General features: G+C 36.9%; 1 protein-coding gene and 1 pseudogene across 10 annotated transcripts in view; one reads left to right on the top strand and one right to left on the bottom strand.

Annotated features, from left to right (window-relative positions):
* PPA2 (inorganic pyrophosphatase 2) overlaps nucleotides 1-23,973 on the bottom strand; it is a 117,632-nt gene that overhangs the window by 46,814 nt on the left and 46,845 nt on the right. For all 10 annotated transcript variants that reach the window (XR_011257654.1, XR_011257655.1, XR_011257656.1 and 7 more), the window contains 2 exons: nucleotides 4,146-4,273; nucleotides 1,737-1,822 (listed from right to left, as the gene is read on the bottom strand). Coding sequence is in view for 7 of the 10 variants with exons in the window: in XM_069593570.1 (XP_069449671.1) it covers nucleotides 1,737-1,822; nucleotides 4,146-4,273 (214 nt within the window). In the remaining 3 variants the exon portion in view is untranslated. The remainder of the gene's footprint in view (nucleotides 1-1,736; nucleotides 1,823-4,145; nucleotides 4,274-23,973) is intronic.
* Nucleotides 5,192-5,641, top strand: LOC138442821 (small ubiquitin-related modifier 2 pseudogene; annotated as a pseudogene).

The raw sequence follows: 23,973 nt of genomic DNA, 5'->3' as shown, positions 1-23,973 counted from the left end.
ATCAACTGATATATTCTGATGTACAGCAGAAACTAATGTAATATTGTAAATTATCTATAACTAAAATTTTTTAAAAAGAGAGCAATAGAATCTGAAGCTATAATGCCCAAGCATTTATAAGGTAAGCCTCTGAACTTGGATAAAACATTCCCTGAGACTAATTCTTTATCCCCTATTACTTTGGTCTAATGATTTCTTTTCTTTCTTTTTTTTTTTTTTTTAATGATTTCCCTCTTGATTCCCAGACCTTGGGCTCGAAGAGCACAAGGACTATATTCACTGTACCTGGCAGGAGACTCTCAATCAGTACTTACTGAAAGAATAAACGGCTTCCCATTTTCTGATTCAAAGAGGACGGTGAACTTGGGTAGGATTCTGCTAGCCAGAGAGACTGTATTTTTGCTTGTTAGTTAGGCTTACCAAGAGTCAGTTGTTCTCATGTTCAAATCTTTTATGTCAGTTGCCTCTGTTATTATAACTTCATAATTTAAGCTATATGTATACTCACTGATTAAGGGAATGTGGAAACAGAATTACTTCTATGGTCATCAAGTGGCTCTAAAACTACTGAGGCTGTAAACACTGTCGAGGCTCTGCTGTTGGTGTTTAGTCACTAAGTCATGCCCAACTCTTTATGACCCTGTGGACTGTAGCCCACCAGGCTCCTCCGTCCATGGGATTTTCCAGGCAAGAGTGCTGGAGTGGGGTGCCATTTCCTTCTCCAGGAGATCTTCCTGACACAGAGACTGAACTTGCATCTTGCGCATTGCCAGGCGGTTCTTTACCACTGAGCCACTATAAAAACTTGGGTGTTAAATTAGGTGTGGGCCGGTTATAAGGGCTTCCCTCGTAGCTCAGTCAGTAAACAATCTGCATGAAATGTAGGAGACCTGGATTCGATTCCTGGGTTGGGAAGATCCCCTGGAGGAGGAAATGGCAATCCACCCCAGTATTCTTGTCTGGAAAATCCCATGGATAGAGGAGCCTGGTGGGCTACAGTCCATGGGGTCACAAGAGTCGGACACAACTTAGCAACTAAACCATCACCAAGACAAGCGTAAAAGGTTAGATAAAAAGAATCCTAAAAACTAACACAGGTTTTTAAGTATATGGAGTATAAAGATTGCAGGATTTGATCTTTAATCTCCATTATATAGTCTATTATATTATTCTGTTATACAGTCTAGATGGAATCTCTACAGAAAAAGTCTTAGCCTTATATCCACAGATTGATAAATAAACATACATTTAAATGTTTTAAAGTAAAATAAAATGTTTGTTATACATCTTACATTTGTTTGATTCCCCTTAATTAATTAGCTGGTGACCCAGATCATGTTGGATAAGTGGGCCTCTTTTTACTCTTACCAAGAAATGACGTAGTACATACAAATAAATTAAATAATCATATGTCTGCATGTTGAAAAATCACTGTCTTTTGCTCCACCTTTGCATATATCACAATTCATTGTGAGTAAATGCTTGTTTACTTGACAATATTCCCTACTAAACTATAAATCCCTTGAGAAAAGTGATCATGTCAATTTCTAATTTCATAGTGCCCAGTATTTGGCAATGCTTTCCAAATAGGTGTTCTTTAAACACTTTTTAAATGAGAAAAAAAAAATGCAATTCTGTTTAAAAGAAACAAACAAAAGATCTGAGTAGTATCATATGGCTCTTTACTACCAATTAATAATAAAAATTAACACTACATAGAAAAGACAAATTCTTACCAATTTATAGCCCCACCATCACACTTGTCCATAAGCAAGGCTTTCCAACATTCGTGAGTAGATTTAATGACTTCAAGAGCAAAAGCCTGGTTAAAAACCAAAAACAGACATAGCAATCACATCATTATACTATTAATAATAACTTGGAACTAGTCATAGACTGACAGTTAATTATTAAGAACATGAGCTCTGAAGTCAGGCAAACCTAAGTATAAGTTCTCACATCCTTATTTACCAGCTGTGTGACTTTGCGCAGATTATTCAATCTCATTGTTTTAATTTCTTCTTCTTTAAGATGGAATGTGATGAAAATCAGGAGCTGGCACACTTGGGCCTTTGGGTCAAATCCAGCCTGCCACATGATTTTGTAAATAAAGTTTTACTGAGCACAGCCATGTCCATCCATGCATTTGTGCATGGCCCCTGACTGCATTAGTGCTACAAAGGAAGAGCTGAATAGCTGTGACAGAGAACACACGGCCTGCAGGTCTAAAATATTTCCTATCTGCTCTTACAGAAAAAGTTGCCAACCCCTGATTTAAATCATAGCGTTGCTGAAAGAACAAATAAGATTGTTTCATGTAAACCAAAGAGCTTACTATCTAGATTGTACATAGGCACAAAGTTAATAATTTCATCATCAACAATGCTGCAAGTAGTTTAATTGAATAATCATTTTAGGCTATCCACTGTCTGAAGGTAATAAACCTCAACATTTTAAAAATCTTTTTCTTAGCGTGAATTCATATAGTGTCTAAAAATGACAACTCACCAATAGATACATATCTAGTAAGACCACTTAAGGAAAACTTGCTTTATTTTTTCAAAGAAGAACATTTTTATTTTTTCCCCCCAAATGCTGCTGAATCTCTTCACGCAGAGCCCTTATGTATTAACTAAGTCCTACTAGCTCCTCTCTTTTTCAGTGACAACTAAACACATTATGATGTGAAGAAAATGATGGCAAATGTACTTCTGAGAAGAAAACTTTCCCTCAGGTCTGCTGTTGCCCGAGATGAAGGAGACGGCTTAATGCTTGGTGAGGTGGTGTAGGGGAGAATCCTAAAGTATGTGACAAAAAGTCAATTTATTATTTGGAAAATACATGGAAAGATTTTTAACTATATTATTCAGATAATTTTGATTATTAAAACAGATTCCAGTACCTGCTTTAAGCAGTCAGCATGAAAAAAAAAATCTAGATTACAGCCTAGAGCCATCTTTTCAACCATGTTGAAGATACATGATTCAATTTTCCTGCATTAGGCTCTATTAAACAGCAGTGATAAAAAGCAATGCATATAGTGATCATTTTCTAAAGGGATGCATAAATGACCCAGTCTTCATTCAGAAAAAAATGAATGTTTGTCAAAATCAAACCCCCAAAATTCTCAAACTACCTCATTCTTTTATAAATTCATGGAATGACTTGGCAGTCCAACCCCAAGGCAATAAGGGGCCACAAAGGTACACATAGGTTTGAAATGTGTATTGTTTCAAACATAAAATACAACACATATATTAGAGGAAAAAGAAAAAAATAATCTATTTTAGAAATTTTTAGTATTTTATTTTTATGTGAGAGATCACAGCCTAGTAGTTTTATATCCATATTTAATAAATCCTAGACAAAGCCCTCAAGATCTTAAGGGTTAATAAACCTTTTAAAAAATACTGGGTTCAGCAATAAGCTCTTATATAACAAAATACTTACTGTAATTTTGTAAGTTTTGATGACCATGGCTTACTTTACTTACAAAACACACTGTATTTATTAGTACCCACTTAAAGGCTGGTTTATAATGTGAAACTTGCATAGTGGCAATACGTTTAAAAGTAGTAAAAATAAATAAATAAAAGAAGTAGTCTAATAGTTTTAGACTTTAATTCTGGTCCATTTTCTCCATTTGTGTCGTATTGGAGCCGCTTATTGGTAACTTTGTGGTTTTCTAATATAAAAACCCTCTGACAGTAAGACAATTCAAATACTTTGTTAACTGTTAAGTAGTTGAATTCAGTCATGATAGAATGAACACTTAGGAGGGAAGCCCCTTTGGATTTGCATTAATGGTAAGTAACTCCCTCCTCTCCAGAAGAGTAAAATGAAAGATTTTTCTTCATTTACAATTTACAGAGTTAGACTGATCATAGAAATCTTTTATTTCCTCAGATGAAGGAGATATTGATAGATAAATGGATGGATACAGGTATTTATCAGTCTTACTGATTTACTTAGAGCTCCTAAAACTTTTTTAAAAATAAAAATTATGTCCTTAAACACAAAAGTCAGTAAACAGTACTTTTGTTATCATACTATCCACAAATATTCACATAAGAAATCCCCCAAAGTGAAAGAAATGTGGTACGAACATCACAGGTACATTTTAAAATAAAGATTATCAACTTCACCTTGTTCTTGAATTCTCCATTAAAAGCAAACTGGTTTTCCGGTTTTCCCTCTGGTATCTTATAAAATCTAAACCAATTAAGCGTAGCTTCTAAGTAGCCAGGTTTGTATTTCTTAACATCCTCAATATCTGCAAGTGAAGAAACAAAAATACTTTTCACTGAAAATAGAAATCCACTCCTTTAAGTGGTAGACCATTGGATTGAGGGAGTTAGTCCCATTCTGCTGCTCACTAGCAGCAAAATCACCAACAAGTATCATATCACCTCTGAACTTCCATTTTTTTCATATGTAAACTACTATACCTTTATTGTACAAACATTTGTTGAGCACCTTCAGATACCATGTTAGGTATAGGGGATAAGTTGGTGAAGGCAACAAAGATCTTTTCCTCAAGGAGATCAAAGTTTTAATTAAAAACAAAAATGAACAGGCAGATAAACAGCAAATTGCGTTAAAGTGAGATATACTTAGGACAGCTGTCATTCTGAAGACAATGCAGGGTTTAGAGTAGGAAGAGTTACATCAGGATCTGTATTCCGAACGTACTAAGCTAGAGGACACTGAAGGTAGACTGGGGAGGGCATACCCATAATAGAAAACACGGCAGCTGCATGAGAGGGCTGCGTGGACCCCTGCACCCAGTATTTAGTAAGTTTCTCATTCTATATCAGACACTGTTGTAAACCACAAAACAGAACAGTAATCAGAAACAAGTCCCTGCCCACAAGATTACACAGAAGTAAGAGATAGACAACAAATAAAGAAACAAATACAAAAATTAAGGGGTGAAAAGTCTGATGAAGAAAAATAAATCAGAGTGAGAAAGAGAATGTGGTCAGGGCAATTTTAAACAGAATGATACACGAATGGTTCAGAGTTTTTCATTTCAAATTAATAATGGTTTATAGGGTTTATCTTCAAGTGCTATTACCATGTAAACACCTTAAGCATTCCATTTTGAGGACATTCATTAAAATATTAATATAATTGGAAACATTACTGCATTAGTAATAGACCCTCCTCCAGCAAAAGAGGCCCCCAAGAAATGTGTCATTCCCAAAGGTATCAGTTCAAAAAGCCTGAGAGGCACAAGCCCTCTCCCTCCTCCAGCGCTGCCACCTCCTTCTGCAGTTCCTCGTGCTGCCTGTGTGCTTGTTCCGTGCGGACCTGGTACCTCTCCTGTGAGGCGGGGCTGAGGATGCTCCCGGTGCTTGCCATCGCGGACGAAAAACCCCAAGCATGAGTCAAGACTGAGAACAACGATCATATTAATTTGAAATTGGTGGGGCAGGTTGGTTCTGTGGTGCAGTTTAAAATTAAGAGGCATACACCACTTAGTAAACTAATGAAAGCCTATTGTGAACAGGGTTTGTCAAAGAGACAGATCAGATCCCAGTTTGATGGGCATCCGATCAAGGAGACAGACATACCTGCACAGTTGGAAGATGCAGATACCATTAATGTATTTCAGCAGCAGACAGGAGGTGTCAGCTAAAAAGGGAACTTTATACTTTACTCCTGGTAGCGGGGCACCCCACTCCAGTACTCTTGCCTGGAAAATCCCATGGACAGAGGAGCCTGGTAGGCTGCAGTCCATGGGGTCGCTACGAGTCGGACACAACTGAGTGACTTCCCTTTCACTTTTCACTTTCATGCATTGGAGAAGGAAATGGCAACCCACTCCAGTGTTCTTGCCTGGAGAATCCCAGGGACGGGGGAGCCTGGTGGGCTGCCGTCCATGGGGTCGCACAGAGTTGGACACGACTGAAGCGACAGCAGCAGCGGCAGCAGCAGCAGCTCAGCTGGTAAAGAATCTGCCTGCAATGCAGGAGACCTGGGTTCGATCCCTGGGTTGGGAATATCTCCTGGAGAAGTGAAAGGCTACCCACTCCAGTATTCTGGCCTGGAGAATTCCATGGACTGTATAGTCCATCAGTTCACAGAGTCAGACAGGACTGAGCAAGTGACTTTCACTTTCACACTTTACTTCAAAATTCTGTTCCCCCAGATCAAGAAGACATTTTCAACTAGAAAACTATAATTTGGTTCCAACACATTCTGACTACTATAATATAGTTTCTCTATTCTTTCATTTCCCCCTTCCCCATTCCTTTATTGTACATGAAGCAACTGGTGTATGTAGGTGATGTGCACAAGCATACTGCATTTTTTAAAAAACTGAATGGCCAATGGTATGTTTTGATTGACATCCAATGTAGATGGGATGGGGAAAAAAACCAACTCTGTGAAAAGACCCCTTTTTCTCCATTAGCGGCATGCTCATCAGCTCTTATCTTTATATTCCACTAATTTATTTTGCTTTGTTCAACAAAAAAAGAACAGCATAAAAATTCTTGCATGCCTTGGGAAAAAAAGTATGAGAAATATCTAGATAAAACTGGAAGCCTTTATCTCCATTAGACTGTGGCTCAACAGAAATTCAGCATAGTCCTTTATTCACAATATGTTATGGTAAATGACACACTAATAGCACTTGAAAAATTAGAAAGCTATAACTAAAACTAGGAGATGACACCATGCATAGGGATAATTTAACAATCACTCAGTTTCAGATCTGCTCATCCAAGCCTTGTGGGAATCCCCACTCACTCGGCATGATGGGAAAAGGTATGGGTTGAACAGACAGAAATTATCCTTTTCCTTTTTATGCTTGCCTTGTGCCTTTATGTAAAAATTGAGCAAGAGTGACATGTCTCTAAAGGCCAGATGTTTCACGTAAGTGAAATAAGTGTAGTAAGGCAGAAACCACAGGAATGGCAGAGACTATGGCAAATGAATGAGTATTGTGCCTAAAGGCACTCAAATTTAAAATTTTAAAATATGTCAATAGGCCACATTATCAAAAATAATTCTGAAGCAAACTGCAGAAATGATACAACTAAGAGGAAAAAGAATTCCTTGAAACGGAACACAGACTACACCAGCTCTATTAATCAGAATGAGTACATATTAATTGACAGATGTTTTAAACAGTGAAGTCCAAAGATTAAGATCACATTGTTTCAGTATTGTACACTGTATACTAGGTCACAGAGTTCTTTGTTATGCCCCCAATAGAACGTTCAATAGGTTTCACCTAATTAAATTCTGATGTTTTTCCCTTTTTCTCACAAAAAAGTTCCGGCCAAAGTGAGTTTGTATTGACCATTTTCCTACATTCTATCTCTATTTTTGCAAAAAAAAAAAAAAAAACCAGAAAAATCTCTATAAATTAACTGAGCTCCTCCAAATCACTGTTTTCTTACTAACAGGAAAAAAATATCTTTTAGTCTATGGAAGGTGAGCAACCAGAAATGCACTTTAATCAATGTCCAAAATGAATAATTTTCTATTACTTATTCTTGCCTGGAGAATCCCATGGACAAAGGAGCCTGGTGGGCTACAGTCCATGGGGTCGCAAAGAGTCGGACGTGACTGAGCGACTAACACACACACATACACACAAATCTGACTCACGGTATCATTATGCCTTGCCCAATCTGCCATTTTTTGTCCCACTGCATAAACCTTTTTTTTTATAACTGCTTTTTAACACATTGACTTCAAATAAGAAAGGAAAAGCTAAGCTGTTCAGTATCTACCTCAGTTTGCAAGGCTTTCCCTTCAGAAGTTATAAAGGGGATCTGTTAAGAAATGACATCAATAACAAAAAACCTGAACATTTAATAATGCCAATAAGAAGTATAACTCTCCAAATATATGTCAAACTTTTCCATCAATTAATTATACCCTGGAGCAAAAACAGCTGCATTTTCAAAAAAACCCAAAACATTTAAAATAAGTAATTTAAACATTTTAAAACCTCAATAGCAAATGCTTCCAGCCAAGACTTTACATACAATACTAAGTCAGTTCAATGAATTACTCTTTCAAAAATATGAAAAATTCCACCTAAGTCTATAAACTGATTTACAGTTCCTTAAAGATTTTTATATAAATAACCTCATTTATTCCTCATAAAACTCCTGAGAGTTGTGAAGAGTAAGTAAATTTGCATTAAATGTAAGAAAACTATAGCTAAGAAAATGTAAAATCTGGGTAAAATGCTTTCAACTCATTCATGGTGCTAGTATTACACAAGTCTTCTAATTCCATGAATCCTAGCTTTTCTTCTATATTGCACATTAATAATATGTCACAGGTTTATTTATATTATCTTTAAGTATCGATGTATTTTTATTTTGGTTTTATTATGGTAAAATGTCCACAACATAAAATCTACCATTTTTGAGTGTGTGTTTCCGTGGCATTAAGTACATCCACGGTGTTGCACAACCATCACTATTCGCGACCTTCAGAAATTTTAAAAATATATGTGCATGGTAAGAAAAGCAGCAATTCTCTAGTGGTCATCTACCTCCACTCTTGGAATTACTTTTGTATCAAAGTTTCTACTATAAATAATTATATAATTTATTTTCAAGATGAACTAATCCAAAAATAAAGAATACTCTAGAAGTGCTACTTTATATAATCAAGCTAAGCTTATTTCGGTTCTCTTTTTAACTACAAATCAACCTCTTTTAACTGAGATCTACTCAATCAATTCCCTGGACGATTAACAAAGACTCTCTACTTCTGAAGCACATTCTGCCTGATGTTGACAGTAGTCTGTCTGCTGAGTCTAGCAGACAGCCCTAGAATGAAGCCTGCACTTTGCTCCCACGAGTTAAAGTTTAGCTTTGCCAAGCATCAGGTGTATTCATTTCCAAATATTTATGCCAATGATGTCTAGTGTTACAATTATGAAATTTAATAAAATGTTATATAAGGCAGTGACTTTATCAGTACAAAAATGAGATTTTGTTTCTGTAAAATTACTGTGAATATTTTTGAAAGAAATCAATAAAAGAGACTGTTAAAAACATCTGCTGTCAAAGTTGGCCTGGGTAAGTTAAAGATGAGACAAAGATGTGAAAATCTACAATTATGTATGTCAGTCACTACAAATGAGGTGGGGAGAGGATTTTAGATATGAGAGGTCAAGGACAGCTTCTAACAAAAAGTATTTTAGTACATTCTTAGATGAAGTGTGGGAGTAACTCATTCAAACATGCAGAAAAGGAGTCCTGGGAGGAAGACTAGGTACCAATACTCTGAGGTATGAGTGTGCACTGAATGCTTAAGACAGTAAGAAAGCCCTGTATTGGGAGCAGAGTTTAGAGTGTTAGGAGGTGAGATGAGAGAAGCAGTAGTGTAGGACTCCAGGGGTCACGCTGCAGACCTGACTTTGGGATGAGACACCATACAGGATTCTAGGCAGAGGAGTATGTGTTTTCAGGAAGAATTCTAATTGTCTTTTAGGGAAAAGATTGTGGAGAGGAAGAAGGGGAAGCAGGAGACCCAACATGAGGCTACTGAGTGTGCATCCAGGAGAAATATGATGAGGGAGGGCTTTGATAATTGTAACTGTAGGAAGGCGGTGACAAATCATCAGTTTTGGATTAATTTTAGAAAGCAGAACTAAGAAAAAACAAAAAATAACAAAACCCAGTAAAAATCAGACTTACATAATATTTAAAGAATCAAAGAGCTAAAATGGACTAGTCTGTAACATTAAATAGCAATTCAAATTATAATATAGCTAAAAGCAGTCACCTAAATAGGTATCACCCTGTTTTTAAAAATTTTCATAATAGGTATCTTAAGTTCTGACTAATAGTGTATAGCCATGATTTACACTATAAACGAGATGTTTCCAAATTTGAAAGTTTAATTAACAAAGATTATATGGAATCTCCCTAATGGAATTTTTATATTAAAACTAAAAATATATGATTACACCACCCTTACGGCAGAAAGTGAAGAAGAACTAAAGAGCTTCTTGATGAAAGTGAAAGAGGAGAGTGAAAAAGTTGGCTTAAAACTCAACATTCAGAAAACTAAGATCATAGCATCCAGTCCAATCACTTCATGGCAAATAGATGGGCAAACAATGGAAACAGTGAGAGACTTTATTTTGGGGGGCTCCAAAATCACTGCAGATGGTGACTTCAGCCATGAAATTAAAAGACACTTGCTCCTTGAAAGAAAAGCTATGACCAACCTAGACAGCATATTAAAAAGCAGAGACATTACTTCACCAGCAAAGATCCGTCTAGTCAAAGCTATGGTTTTTCCAGTAGTCTTGCATGGATGTGAAACCTGACTATAAAGAAATCTGAGAGCCAAAGAATTGATGCTTTCGAACTGTGGTGTTGGAGAAGACTCTTAGAGAGCCCCTTGAACTGCAAGGAAAGCGAACCAGTCAATCCTAAAGGAAATCAGTACTAAATATTCATAGGAAGGACTGATGCTGAAGGTGAAACTCCAATACTTGGGCCACCTGGTATGAAGAACCGACTCATTAAAAATGACCCTGATGCTGGAAAAGACTGAAGGCGGGAGAAGAAGGGGACAACAGAGAATGAGATGGTTGGATGGCATCACTGACGCGATGGACATGAGTTTGAGTAGGCTCCAGGAGTTGGTGATGGACAGAGAAGCCTGGCATGCTGCAGTCCATGGGGTCACAAAAAGTTAGACATGACTGAGTGATTGAACTGAACTGAACTGACAGTTCTATATAAATTGTTTGGAAATTTTGTAAATTTCTTTATTAAATGCTAGGTAAAGAGATTGCTGGATGGCATCACCGACTTGTCGGACGTGAGTTTGAGTGAACTCCGGGAGTTGGTGATGGACAGGGAGGCCTGGCGTGCTGCGATTCACGGGGTCGCAAAGAGTCAGACACGACTGAGCGACTGAACTGAACTGAAAAAGCAAAACAGAAATAATGATGCAATCTAACAAAATTTTAAGTTAACTTTTTAATCCAGTTTTTCAATTTAATTTGATTTGTCTTAACTAATTTTGAATTAGAAATTTATAAAAGCAAAGAAATTAAGCTAAAATATCTTAGTTAAAACCTACCGCTTTATTTCTATAGACACGAGGATCATGATACTTCTCACTTTTTAAAAGTAATCTTTGTGACTTTATCTTATCCCTTCATTGGGGATATTGTATACCTTTCAATATGTTATCAAGTTTCTTTTCAGTATAAACCAATTGATTTGTTTCTAAAATGTAACTGAATATCACAAACTGTGCTCTCAGGAAAAAAAAAAAGCCTTGATAATTGACTCTCTTTCTAATCTTTATTATAAAAAATACCTTCTCTTATAACAGGAGTAGTTTCTAAATACATATGTTTGTCAAGATTTCCATTTTACCCAGATTTCAGACTTAAACATACTTTAATGCTCTATTTTTGCCAAATAAGCAAATAGTGATGACATAAATGAAGTAAAAAATTGTGATAAGGTTCATTGTATACCTACAGCTCATGAACCATGAGAGAGAGAGACAGTGTGAGTGGAGTATCTAACCTGAGGACACAATGAACTTTAAAAGTAATTATTTAACAAAAACAAAAAAATAAGAAACTTTAATCATGAGAAAACCACAACATATCCATTTATTATTAAACAACATTTTAATTAATTAGTATTATGTATTTTAAATTAATTTAAGGAGAAGGGAGCGACAGAGGATGCGATGGTTGGATGGCATTACCAATTAATGGACATGAGTTTGAGCAAACTCCAGAAGATAGTGAAGGACAGGGAAGCTTGGCATGCTGCAGTCCCTGGGGTTGCAAAGACTGAACGCGACTTAGTGACTGAACAACAACTACAATAACAATTTTTAAATAATATAAATAAGTTTCTTGACTACCAAAATAAGAGCCACACCCAGTCCCCCCAATTTTTAATATAAATAGTAAATATCAAAAACAAACAAACACTTACTTATTAATAAATAACTTTGGTACAAAAGAAAACCAAACTCTCACTTAGAATATTCAGAAAATAATGACAGTAAGAATATTCAAAAAGTTTACAAGAAGAAATAAGGTAAACCAGGAAAAACATTCTGTTTGGAATCAGAGAGTACTAAGTTCAAATTTTAGTTCTAGCACTCATATCTTGTGTTATTTCGGAAAAACACATTACTTCATCTTTTCAAAAACAAAGTGGAAAAAAGACATAAAGCTTGTGATGATTTTTAATAAATAATATATTAAAAATATGGAATAATTCTTAACAAATATTAATTATTACCCCTGCAATCCCGTAAAACCTTGTCCATGGGATGCAGCCAAAGATACTCAGAGGGAAACCTGTAACTTCACATGCTTTTATCTCTGAAAAATAAATATGAGTTAATGATTTTACAAGTTACTTTTTTGCTAATATAGTTATTTTACTTTTAATGTAAGTAAGTTTATTGAAAAATCAACGTACTTAGACATTGTTGTTGTTGTTCAGTTGCTCAGTTTTGTTCGACTCTTTGCGACCTCATGGACAGCAGCATGCCATGCTTCCCTGTCCTTCACTATCTTTCAGAGTTTGTTCAGACTCATGTCCATTGAATTGGTGATGTCATCCAACCATCCCATCCTCTGTAGTCCCCTTCTCATCCTGCCTTCAATCTTTTCCAGCATCAGTGTCTTTTAAAATGAGTCAACTCAAAAAAAAAATAAATAAATAAAAATAAAAAAAAATAAAAATAAAATGAGTCAACTCATTACATCACATAGTCAAAGTACTGGAGCTTCAGTGTCACCATCAGTCCTTCCAAAGAGTATTCAGGGTTGATTTACTTAAGGATTGAGTGGTCTGATTTCCTTGCAGTCCAAAGGACTCTCAAGAGTCTTCTCCAACAAGACAGTTCAAAAGCATCAATTTTTCAGCACTCACACTTCTTTACGGTCCAACTTTCACATCTGTACATGACTACTGGAAAAACTGTGGCTTTGACTATACGGACCTTTGTCAGCAAAGTGATGTCTCTGCTTTTTAACAGGCTGTCTAGACTTGTCATAGCCTTTCTTCCAAGAGCAAGCATCTTTTAATTTCATGGCTACAGTCACCATCCACAGTGATTTTGGAGCCAAGAAAATAAAGCCTGTCACTGTTTCCATTTCTTCCCCACCTACACGCCATGAAGTGATGGGACTGGATGCCATGATCTTAGTTTTCTGAATGTTGAGTTTTAAGGCAGCGTTTTCACTCTCCTCTTTCACCTTCATCAAGAGGCTCTTCAGTTCCTCTTTGCTTTCTGCCATAAGGGTGGTGTCATCTGGATATGTGAAGTTATTGATATTTCTCCTGGCTTCCCTGGTGGCTCAGAGGTTAAAGCGTCTGCCTCCAATGCGGGAGACCTGGGTTCGATCCCTAGGTCGGGAAGATCCCCTGGAGAAGGAAGTGGCAATCCACTCCAGTATTCTTGCCTGGAGAATCCCATGGACGGAGAAGCCTAGTAGGTTACAGTCCACGGGGTTGCAAAGAGTCGGACACGACTGAGCAACTTCACCTTCACCTTAATCTTGATTCCAGCTTGAGCTTCATCCAGCCCTGCATTTCACATGATATAGTTTCCATATAAGTTAAATAAGCAGAGTGACAATATACAACTTTGATGTACTCTCAACCAATTTGGAATCAGTCTGTTGTTCCATGTCCAGTTCTAACTGTTGCTTCTTTACCTGCATACAAGTTTCTCAGGAGGCAGGTAAAGTGGCCTGGTATTCCCATCACTTAAAGAATTTTCCAGTTTGTTGTGATCCACACAGCCAAAGGCTTTAGCATAGTCAAGAAAACAGAAGTAGATGTTTTTTTGGAATTCCCTAGCTGTTTCTATAATCCCACAAATATTGGCAATTTGATCTCTCGTTCTTCTGTCTTCTCTAAATCCAGCTTGTACATCTGGAAGTTCTCAGTTCATGTACTCTTGAAGCCTATTTGAAAGATTTTGAGTATTACCTTGCTAGCAGGTGAAATGAATGCAACTGCGTGGTAGTTTGAACATTCTTTGGGATTGTCCTTCTTTGGGATTGGAATGAAAACTGACCTTTTCCAGTCCTGTGGCCACTGCTGAGTTTTCCAAATTTGCTGTCATCCTGAGCGCAGCACTTTCACAGCATCATCTTCCAGGATTTGAAATAGCTCAGCTGGTATTCCATCACCTCCACTAGCTTTGTTCATGGTGATGCTTCCTACTGCCCACTTGACTTCACACTCCAGGATGTCTGGCTCTAAGTGAGTGATCACACCATCGTGATTATCTGGGTCATTAAGATCTTTTTTGTACAGTTTTTCTGTATATTCTTGACAGCTCTTCTTAATATCTTCTGCTTCTTGTTAGGTCCATACAGTTTCTGTCCTTTATTGTGCCCATCTCTGCATGACAGGTTCCCTTGATATCTCTAATTTTCTTGAAGAGATCTCTAGTCTTTCCCATTCTACTGTTTTCCCCTCTTTCTTTGCATTGTTCACTAAAGAAGGCTTTCTTATCTCTTCTTGTTATCCTTTGTAACTCTGCATTCATGTGGGCATATCTCTCCTCTTCTCCTTTGCATTTCACTTCTTTTCTCAACTACTCATAATGCCTCCTCAGACAATCACTTTCCCCCCTGGGTATGATTTGTGTCACTGCCTCCTGTGCAATGTTACGAGCCTCCACCCACAGTTCTTCTGGCACTCTATCATATCTAATCCTTTGAATCTGTCACTTCCACTGTATAATCATAAGGGATTTAAGTCATACCTGAATGGCCCAGTGGTTTTCTCTACTTTCTTCAGTTTAAGTCTTAATTTTGCAATAAGGAGTTCATGATCTGGCCCACAGTCAGCTCCCAGTCTTGTTTTTGCTGACTGTATAGAGCGTCTCCATCTTTGGCTGCAAAGAATATAGTCAATCTGATTTTGGTATTGACCACCTGGCGATGTCCATGTGCACCGCCATCTCTTGCGTTGTTGGAAGAGGGTGTTTGCTATGACCATTGTGTTCTCTTGGCAGAACTCTGTTATCCTCTGCCTGACTTCATTTTGTACTCCAAGGCCAAACTTGCCTTTTTCTCCATTCCAGTCCCCTATGATGAAAAGGACATCTTTTTTTGGTATTAATTCTAAAAGGTCTTGTACGTCTTCACAGAGCTGTTCAGCTTCTTCAGCATTAGTGGTTGGAGCACAGCCTTGGATTACTATGATACTGAATGATTTGTCTTGGAAACAAACCGAGATCACTCTGTCATTTTTGAGATAGCACCCATGCACGGCATCAGACTCTTTGCTTATGAGGGCTATTCCATTCCTTCTAAGGGATTCTTGCCCACACTAATAGATATAATGGTCACCTGAATTAAATTAGCCCATTTAAGTTCACTGATCCTAAAACGTCGATGTTCACTCTTGCTATCTTCTGTTTGACCACCTCCAATTTACCTTGATTCATGGACCTAAGACTCCAGATTCCTATACAAATTGTTCTTTACAGCATCAGACTTTACTTTCACCAATAGATACATACACAACTGGGTATCATTTCCGCTTCGGCTCAGGCTCTTCATTCTTTCTGGAGTGATTTCTCTGCTCTTCTCCAGTAGCGTATTGGATACCTACCGACCTGGGGGTTCATCTTTCAGTGTCCTATCTTTTCGCCTTTTCATACTGTTCACGGGGTTCTCAAGGCAAGAAGCTGAAGTAGTTTGCCATTCCCCTCTCCACTTAGGGGCTTCCCTTATGGCTCAGCTGGTAAAGAAGCCACGTGCAATATGGGAGACCTGGGTTCGATCCCTGGGTTGGGAAGATCCCCTTCAGAAGGGAAAGACTACCCATTCCAGTATTCTGGCCTGGAGAATTCCATGGACTGTATAGTCCGTGGGGTCACAAAGAGTCAGACACAACTGAGCAACTTTCACTTTTTCCACTTAGGCATAGACATGAATAATATAAATAAGCACTAAAAATAACATATTCATAAAATTTTTCTATAAACATACTATTTTTCCCTATGGTAAAGAACAGTCCTCAAATGAATTTGTAACTAACTTCTTACTTAATTCGGAGAAGGCAAATGGCACCCCACTCCAGTACTCTTGCCTGGAAAATCCCATGGACGGAGGAGCCTGGTAGGCTGCAGTCCATGGGGTCGCTAAGAGTTGGACACGACTGAGCAACTTCACTTTCACTCTTCACTTTCCTGCATTGGAGAAGGAAATGGCAACCCACTCCAGTGTTCTTGCCTGGAGAATCCCAGGGACAGGGGAGGAATATATGAAAGTTCACAATGCATGAACATGTGGAAATCTCAGATGAGGAATAAAAACTATGAAACTTTCAAAAAAAGAGGACAAATGATGGATAGTCGGAAATGGAAAATGATGAATTTCATAGCAGAACTTGGATATGTCAGAAAAATCAGGCAAGTAGAAGACAGAACAACGGAATTCATGAAGTCTGGAGAACAGTAAGCAAGAAAGACCAAAAACACATGAAGAGTTTCAGCGACCTGTGAAACAAAGAGTGGTCTAAATATAATAGATACAAAAATTAACTCAAAATCGATTAAAGATCTGAAACCATAAACTTCTTAGAAGAACACAAAGGCTGCAACCTCACTGATGCCAGCCTTAATAATGTTTTTGTGGATCTGACTCCAAAGGCAAGGAAAACAAAAGCAGAAATAAACATATAGGACTACATCTACCTAAACAGCTGTTTTGAGCAGCAAAGGAAACCATCATTAAAATGAAAAGGTAACCTACCTTTGAATGGGAGAAGATATTGCTAGTTGTATATCTGGTGATGGACTAACATTCAAAATATATCAAGAACTCGTTACAATAACAATACAACAACAACAAAAAACCCCAATTCAAAAACGGGCAGAGGATCTGAACAAAGACATACAGATGGTCAACAGGCACATGAAAAGATGTTCAGCATCACTATCAGGGAAGTGCAGATCAAAGCTACAATGAGATCCCACCTCACACCTGCTAAAATGGCTATTCTCAAAACGACAAGGAATAACAAATGTTGGGGAGAGTGCAGAGAAAAGGGAGCCACTGTAAACTGCTGGGAGGACTGTAATCAGTGCAGTCACTATGGAAAACTGTACGGAGACTTCTGAAAAATACGGAGGCCAGGGACATGTGTGCGGAGACGAATATCATCAAATTTGGTTAGGTGATTTCATCTCCTAACTGAACATATATCAAGACCGTCATCAATTATTCTAGTTCCAAGACTGGATTACCTAGCCAGCAATGAAGAATAGATTAACAGAACAGTTTTCAACTAGAAAGAATCCATAAAATCACTCAGGGAGATTTATCAAACTGTATATCATGTACACCTCTAACTTCCCACCCACTTCCCCATATGGAGAACTAACTGTACCTCCATGAAAAAGAGAAGAGAAAAGAAAAGGAAAATGCTGTTGCTCTAGTATTATTTTCACAAACGACAACATGAAGTGAGGAAAGCATTATAATCAGATGAGGATTTTTGTTTCTATTTTTAGACAAAAACCAGTAACTTAAATGTAATGCCATATCTCCTTACATTACTTTTTAAAAAAAGAAGATACTAGATAATGTGCTTATGTTTGAAGTTCTGCCCAGAGAGTAAGAAGGAAAAGGAGTCTCCGATTCTAGGAGATGCCACCAAAGGAAGCGACAGAAGCACACAGAGCTCTTGCTCCAGTACGCCGACGCTGCTTTCACAGGCCTGAACATGTGCCTGACCGGCCTCTAAACAAAGTCCACAGGAAGCAGAACATATGTTTCTAATGACATTTCATAAGCATTCGTAAGAAATAATAATTGCATCCTGTAATACTCACTGTATTTTCCACATCAAAAACAGAGGTTCCAGCTCAGAGAACAGTTTTAATTGTTACACTTACTCAGGATCTCTCAAAGGTTCTCATGTTTTCCACACTGGTCTATGTATCTTATCAATGTCTGTACTAAAAATATATACTAACATCATGAAAAAATGGGAATTAATACACTTCAAAATAAGTTAAAACCAATCATAGCATTTCTACATAGAAGACCATCTGTACTATATCAAGAAACTCTCTTAGAAAAGACTTGGTAGATTTCTTTCCCAAAACATAAATATTCATTGTCATTTCATGAGAAATTTTACATGACCAACAAAATTAAAACCATCCGAGTGCCTTGTATGTAGTAATCCAAATGGTTTTCTAACCTAATTTTAACTGGAAGCACATAATCCAGTGGCTAAAAGCTTAGACTTTGGGTCAGCCAGCCCTTCACTGAAGTTTCATCTCCACCACTTAAAGCTTCCCTAAAGTACCTAAAAACATGCCAATGTCCCCAAGAAATCTATCTCATGATCCCGTAAGTGTTTCATTAAGCACTAACTCTGAAGATAATTTAGGTCTTACGATCGGCTAAAAATAATGGATTGAAATATTCCTAAAACAACCAAAATTTAGAGAAGAAAAACTCTAGGGACCATTTACTGATTAGAGGATCAACCCCACAACGTTAGAGATGAAGAAAACGTCAGGAAGTTATGTGACCTTTCTAAGGTCAGATAACTAATACATACAAGGGAGGGTTTTAGAATTAAGGTCTCCTCTACTCCTCACATCACAGGAATATAACTGAAGCCTGAAAAAACACTGGGAGAGGTCAAGGTTCAAAAAGAGGCTAAAGATTCCCAGTAATTTAATTCTATTCTTAATTATAGTACATTTTACTCAATTTGTTCCTATTCCTCAAGCACTTCCTCCCATACTCCATCCCTACCCACCCAGGCCCTATTAAGCCATACCTATTAATGAAATCAAAAGAATGAAGATCAAAAGAGCCATCTTTTTTTACTAAGACTTCTAATCATAATTATCCCACTGATGCTTCAATTATTTAAGAGCAAGTGGTCAGCACTCCCAGAAAACCAAGGCCACAGATACTTTTCTGAGGGGCGATGTGATGCAGTGGTGAAGAGCATGGGCTCTGGAGCGCAACTGGATTCCAGTGGCTCCCATAAGCCTTTAGAGAAGTTGCCAACTGACCCCTGCCCCCAACAACCAATGTCTCAGTTTCCTAATTTGAAAAAAAAAAAGAGAGAGAGAGAACACTAGCACATCTTGACTGAACTTAGGCAAACATTAAGCAGATACTGAAAAGAAGCATGCAGCATAGTTACTAGACATACAATAACTGTTCCAGAAATGTTAGAGCTTTGAGGATGACAATGGTGACATGCCAGCCCCTGTCTGCACCAAGTACATGTGCAGGAAAGCAAACAGAACTCCATCCTTTCAGGTCACAGAGGTTAACATGAATAGTTTCCCCTAAGATTGCTATGATGTGCCCTATTTTTCCCTAAATGACAAGATTAACTTGTTTTCCAGGAATTAAGCAAATCAAATATCAGTTAATTTGGCTTATTTTTAAAATAATAATTGAAGGGGCACTAGAAGTATTTAGTTAGCACATGAAAAGTTAAGTCAAATAGATTTGGCCTTGAAAGAAAATGAGCTTCCCTGGTGGCTCAGAAGGTAAAGAATCTGCCTGCAATGCAGGAGACCCATTCAGTCCCTCTGCTGGGAAGATCCTGGAGAAGGAGGTGGCAACCCACTCCAGTGTTCTCGCCTGCAGAAGTCCATGGGCAGAGGAGCCTGGTGGGTTACAGTCCATGGGATCGCAAAGAGCTGGACACAACTGAGTGACTAACACTTTTTTTTTTGAAAGAAAATAAAAGAAACTACATAGTTTGACTTTCAAATTTCTTTAAATGTAAGGTGAAATTATATAAATATGAAATAAAGATAAACTCTGATAATTTCAGGAGAAGTGTAATGTTGGCCTTTGAAAAAGTCCCAACTGCCTCTTTTAAATAATTCCCTTCTTACTCATATGATTTATTCATCCCAGAATGTATCTACATCAATATAATTGTTCTGTTTATCAATTTTTGAAAACTTTCACATCACTGCACAGGCAGTATTTATTACAGGACAATAGATAGCAGTTTTCATTTAATACCAAAGAAAATAAATTTTTATTACTCTCCAAGTTGACATAGCATCCAGGCTTAAAATATCTCCTCATGGCATTACTTTACCTGACATGAGGTCCTTCGGCATCGTTGGCAGTTCTGAAGAGGGTCAAGCATCTGTTTGGTGAGTATCTGAAGCTTGACATTATAGGAACTGCTTGCTTTAAGGAAAGAAATGATATATGCCCTAGGATTACAATTTCAATCTTCTTAAAAAGCTCTGAACTTGGTTATTTCATAACCAAGAACTATTATCTCTAACAGCCAAGGCGTTCTCTACTAACAACCTAGCTGCCCTACATAAGGAGTCTTTAACTCTTACAAATTAAGGTACCATTAGGAGCATTAGGGGCTGGAACCTAATTACAGGGCATTAAACAGTCTTGGTGCTCTTCAAGTGTTAATGAGCCAAAGTGCCCAATTTTCTACCAAACAGTATAAGGAATTTGTTTTCAAATGTTATTTAGACTTTTTTTAGATTTTCAAAGTGGCTACTCCAATTTCAGGAGGCAAAACTTGAAGATTTAAAATAAAAAGTTAAAATGACAAATATAGCTAGCAACCAGTTTCTAATTGAAATGTGCTCTCTTATGCACAATACTTTTAGTTCAGTCAAGTCAAAGTTTAGAAACCTATACACATTAAAACAGAATATTATAGTCCACTGAAGTCTGTACATGTTCATTAGGATCAAAGAAGTTATTACCTAACAAATAACACCAGAACTTCCTTGCAAAAACATAAATGTGTTTTGATTAATACGGAAAAAAAAAGAGAGAGATAAAGTGTACTGTCTTTGTTTTCAAAAAAGAAAAAAATAGGTACCGACCATGTTAAAAACAGCTTCTTTTCAAAAGGTAGTAGAAATGAATAGCAGGGACTTATTTTTTAAGTGTCTAAGTAACAATCAAAATATATAGGAAATATTTTTAAAATTTCTCTATACATTTATATTTTGCACACATCTTCAGAAAACTGATTTTTGAAAAAATTTCCAGATAGTTACCCTTCCTTACATAGTTTTAACCCTTCTTAATATTGAATAAAAATGCCAAGTATAGATGACAATGTTTACAACTGTTAAAAAATCACTCCTTTGTGATAGAAATTTCAACTCACATACAGTAACTTATACTTAAGGTTACTGCATTAGGTATTTTAAGATTATTTAAGTATAAGTTGACCAACAAAACAAAATAAACTATTTCTGACATGTACAGACTCTGACACGTATGAGCTCAATTTTCCCAGGCATCTTCGGTAAAAATTTTTGGAAAGGTACACCAGTCAAAAACGAAAATAAAGAAGAGAATATGAAAGAATCTAAGAAAGCATAGGACCAATAACCCAGAAAGGCAAAGAAAAGAAACCCCATGATGACAGCTATGCAGCAGGCTTAAGAATACAGCCTGTCCAAAATCAGCCATTCAATAAACAGCATGAAAAATGAAGTGAATGACACTCATATAATACTGTAAATGCCATTCAGTAGTCTTCAACTATCAGATTAAACATGATAAACAGCTATGGTGAAAGAACAGAACCTACACATTATAAATGCTGACTGACACTACAGAACTCATAGTATAGCTGAGGGAAGCTGGGAGGTAAGGGGCACAGAAGGAGAAGGGTAGAAACCTCAACGTTCTGGGTTTACACTGGGCAGCCACGAGTTACTGTTCAAAATTAATGAAGCAATAAATATATTTTGAAGTGTAATACCTAGAGCTATTAAGTAACAGAAGAAAAAATGCGGTAACAAAATTGAGAAATGTATCAGATGTTGAATTTCTAGTCTTTCAAAGGAGCAACTTGAAAGAAAAGAAACAGAGGTATGAGGCACACTGATTACAGAAGAGAAGCCACCAATCGAGAACCAAAAACATAAGGGGAAGAAGATACCAGAAGTAAGACTCGGGGTGGGGGTAGGAAAGAGAACATTACTTTTCATTTTATGTATTTTTTTTATACTTCTGAGATTTTATTTCTAAATATATGACTATTCTTATAATTAAAAAAAAAAGTCATCCAAAATCATGTGTTTGTGATTTTAGAAGGAAAGGGACATATAATGTTTAAAAGTTACCTGGTTTAACATTAAATATTGTTGATTTATTTTCAAAGATTTGCAGTAGATAGAGAATAGGATCAAACTTTTAATATCTATTTGCTAGTATTTATTCAATCATATGAATCCAAACATACATTCTTATGTTGCTACATTAAAACCATGAGTTGCCACAAGAGACATTTCCCCTAATCTCAAAATCATGAAGTTGGTTCCTTTATTTCTGAGGTCCCCTCACCCTTGCCAAGGTTCTATTATTAACCTGTAACATTATATAAATAAGCCATGTAGTTACAATACTTGAACTTCTCCTGAATTATAAGTTATGTATCTTTAGAAGATGAGTTATTGTGATATAAGATAGAGCTATTTAATATTGTGATCAAGTCATATAATCTGATTTTGTAAAAATTTCTTCACGAATTTAGGAAGCTTTCAACTCCTGGGTTAGCGAGCATCTCTCAGTTCTCATCCCCTCCGATTCTCCTCTTTAGAGGTGCTAATGAAAACACATACAACACATCAGGCTAAGTAGTGAAGACAAAACAAGGCTAGGAATGATCTCTGTCCATTACTCTTTGCACTCTGACCTTTAGGGAACTCGAGGAGTAACATGCTTATCCTGTGTAATTTGGTTTCAAAACTGCTAGTCACAAATACTGCGAAAATCACACAAGCATGAGCTGCTCAGTATAGCAGGGAGATGGGCAGCAGACTTTACAATCAGACCAAAATGAGCTCAAACCATGCTTCTACTGCTCAGTAAAAGCACAAACCTGGGCAAATCATTTAAATCCTTTTGAGAGTCTTCTAAATTAAGAATAATAACCAGTGTTTGCATATGTTAGGGAATTTAAGATGTTAAATCACATCTCCTGCAGTACTGGGTAAAGACTAGTTTCCTTAGACTCTCAGCCTCTCCAGTTTACGGGGACATTCATCAGTACATTTTGTGACTTTAGTGTGCCATATCACAAGTGAATTAGCTGAATGATTGTTTTTGCTGGCTGTTTCATCATTATATTATCAGGTCTCATTAGAGGAGAAGCTAATGTATTAAAAAAACCCTTAAGCTGGATATTTACTCTTGTTGCATATACATACACACATATATATGCATATATATATATATATATATACGAGAAATATGATAATAAACTCAGGGTAAAATAATTAGATAAGAAATATATATGGTTTAATATGGGCTCAGTCTCATATTTTAATTGCAGTTTCCATGTTTTAGTTTTGGCCCTGAGGTCATATGTACTTCCCCCTCTCAGACCCCTTCCTTTCTCAATTGCAAGCAAGAATGGCATAAAATTTCTCTTGCTCCATGTTCAAGAAAAGATTTTAAGTGCACATAAATTAAGAGAAAAAATGTGTTAATGAGTTTCAGTCAATTCAGAAATGGTATACTTTCCAGTTTAGACAAGAATTGAGGTCTAGAAAAAAAGAGGATCCTGAATAAGGATGAAACCAAAAGGAGAAAGGTTAGAAAAACAGGAGGTTGGGAATTGGTGAAAGAATAACAATAGTGGCTATATATTCAACACTTGATGTGACAACCAGACGCTCTAAGGAAACCATCTCTTATACTATGAACAACCTCACAAGCAGGTATAATTACCTCCACTGATAGATGAGCAAACTGAAATCCAGAAAGGTTAAATGATCTATCCAAAGTCACTTGGGCAGGAAGCAGCACAGCCAGAATGCAAACTGAAGTCTGTCTGACTCCAAGGAAAGTCAACTCTTCATCACACAAACTATGTTGGGAATTTAAATTTCCAGGACATCAAAATTTTGCTAGCGGGCAGTTATCTTTCCCTTCAGTTGTACAAGAGAAAACAAAAACTAGGTATACGAACA

This window comes from Ovis canadensis, chromosome 6, assembly GCF_042477335.2.
Source record: "Ovis canadensis isolate MfBH-ARS-UI-01 breed Bighorn chromosome 6, ARS-UI_OviCan_v2, whole genome shotgun sequence".
NCBI lineage: Eukaryota > Metazoa > Chordata > Mammalia > Artiodactyla > Bovidae > Ovis > Ovis canadensis.
The sequence above is the reverse complement of the archived record's forward strand: the minus strand, read 5'-3'. Positions and strand labels throughout refer to the sequence as shown.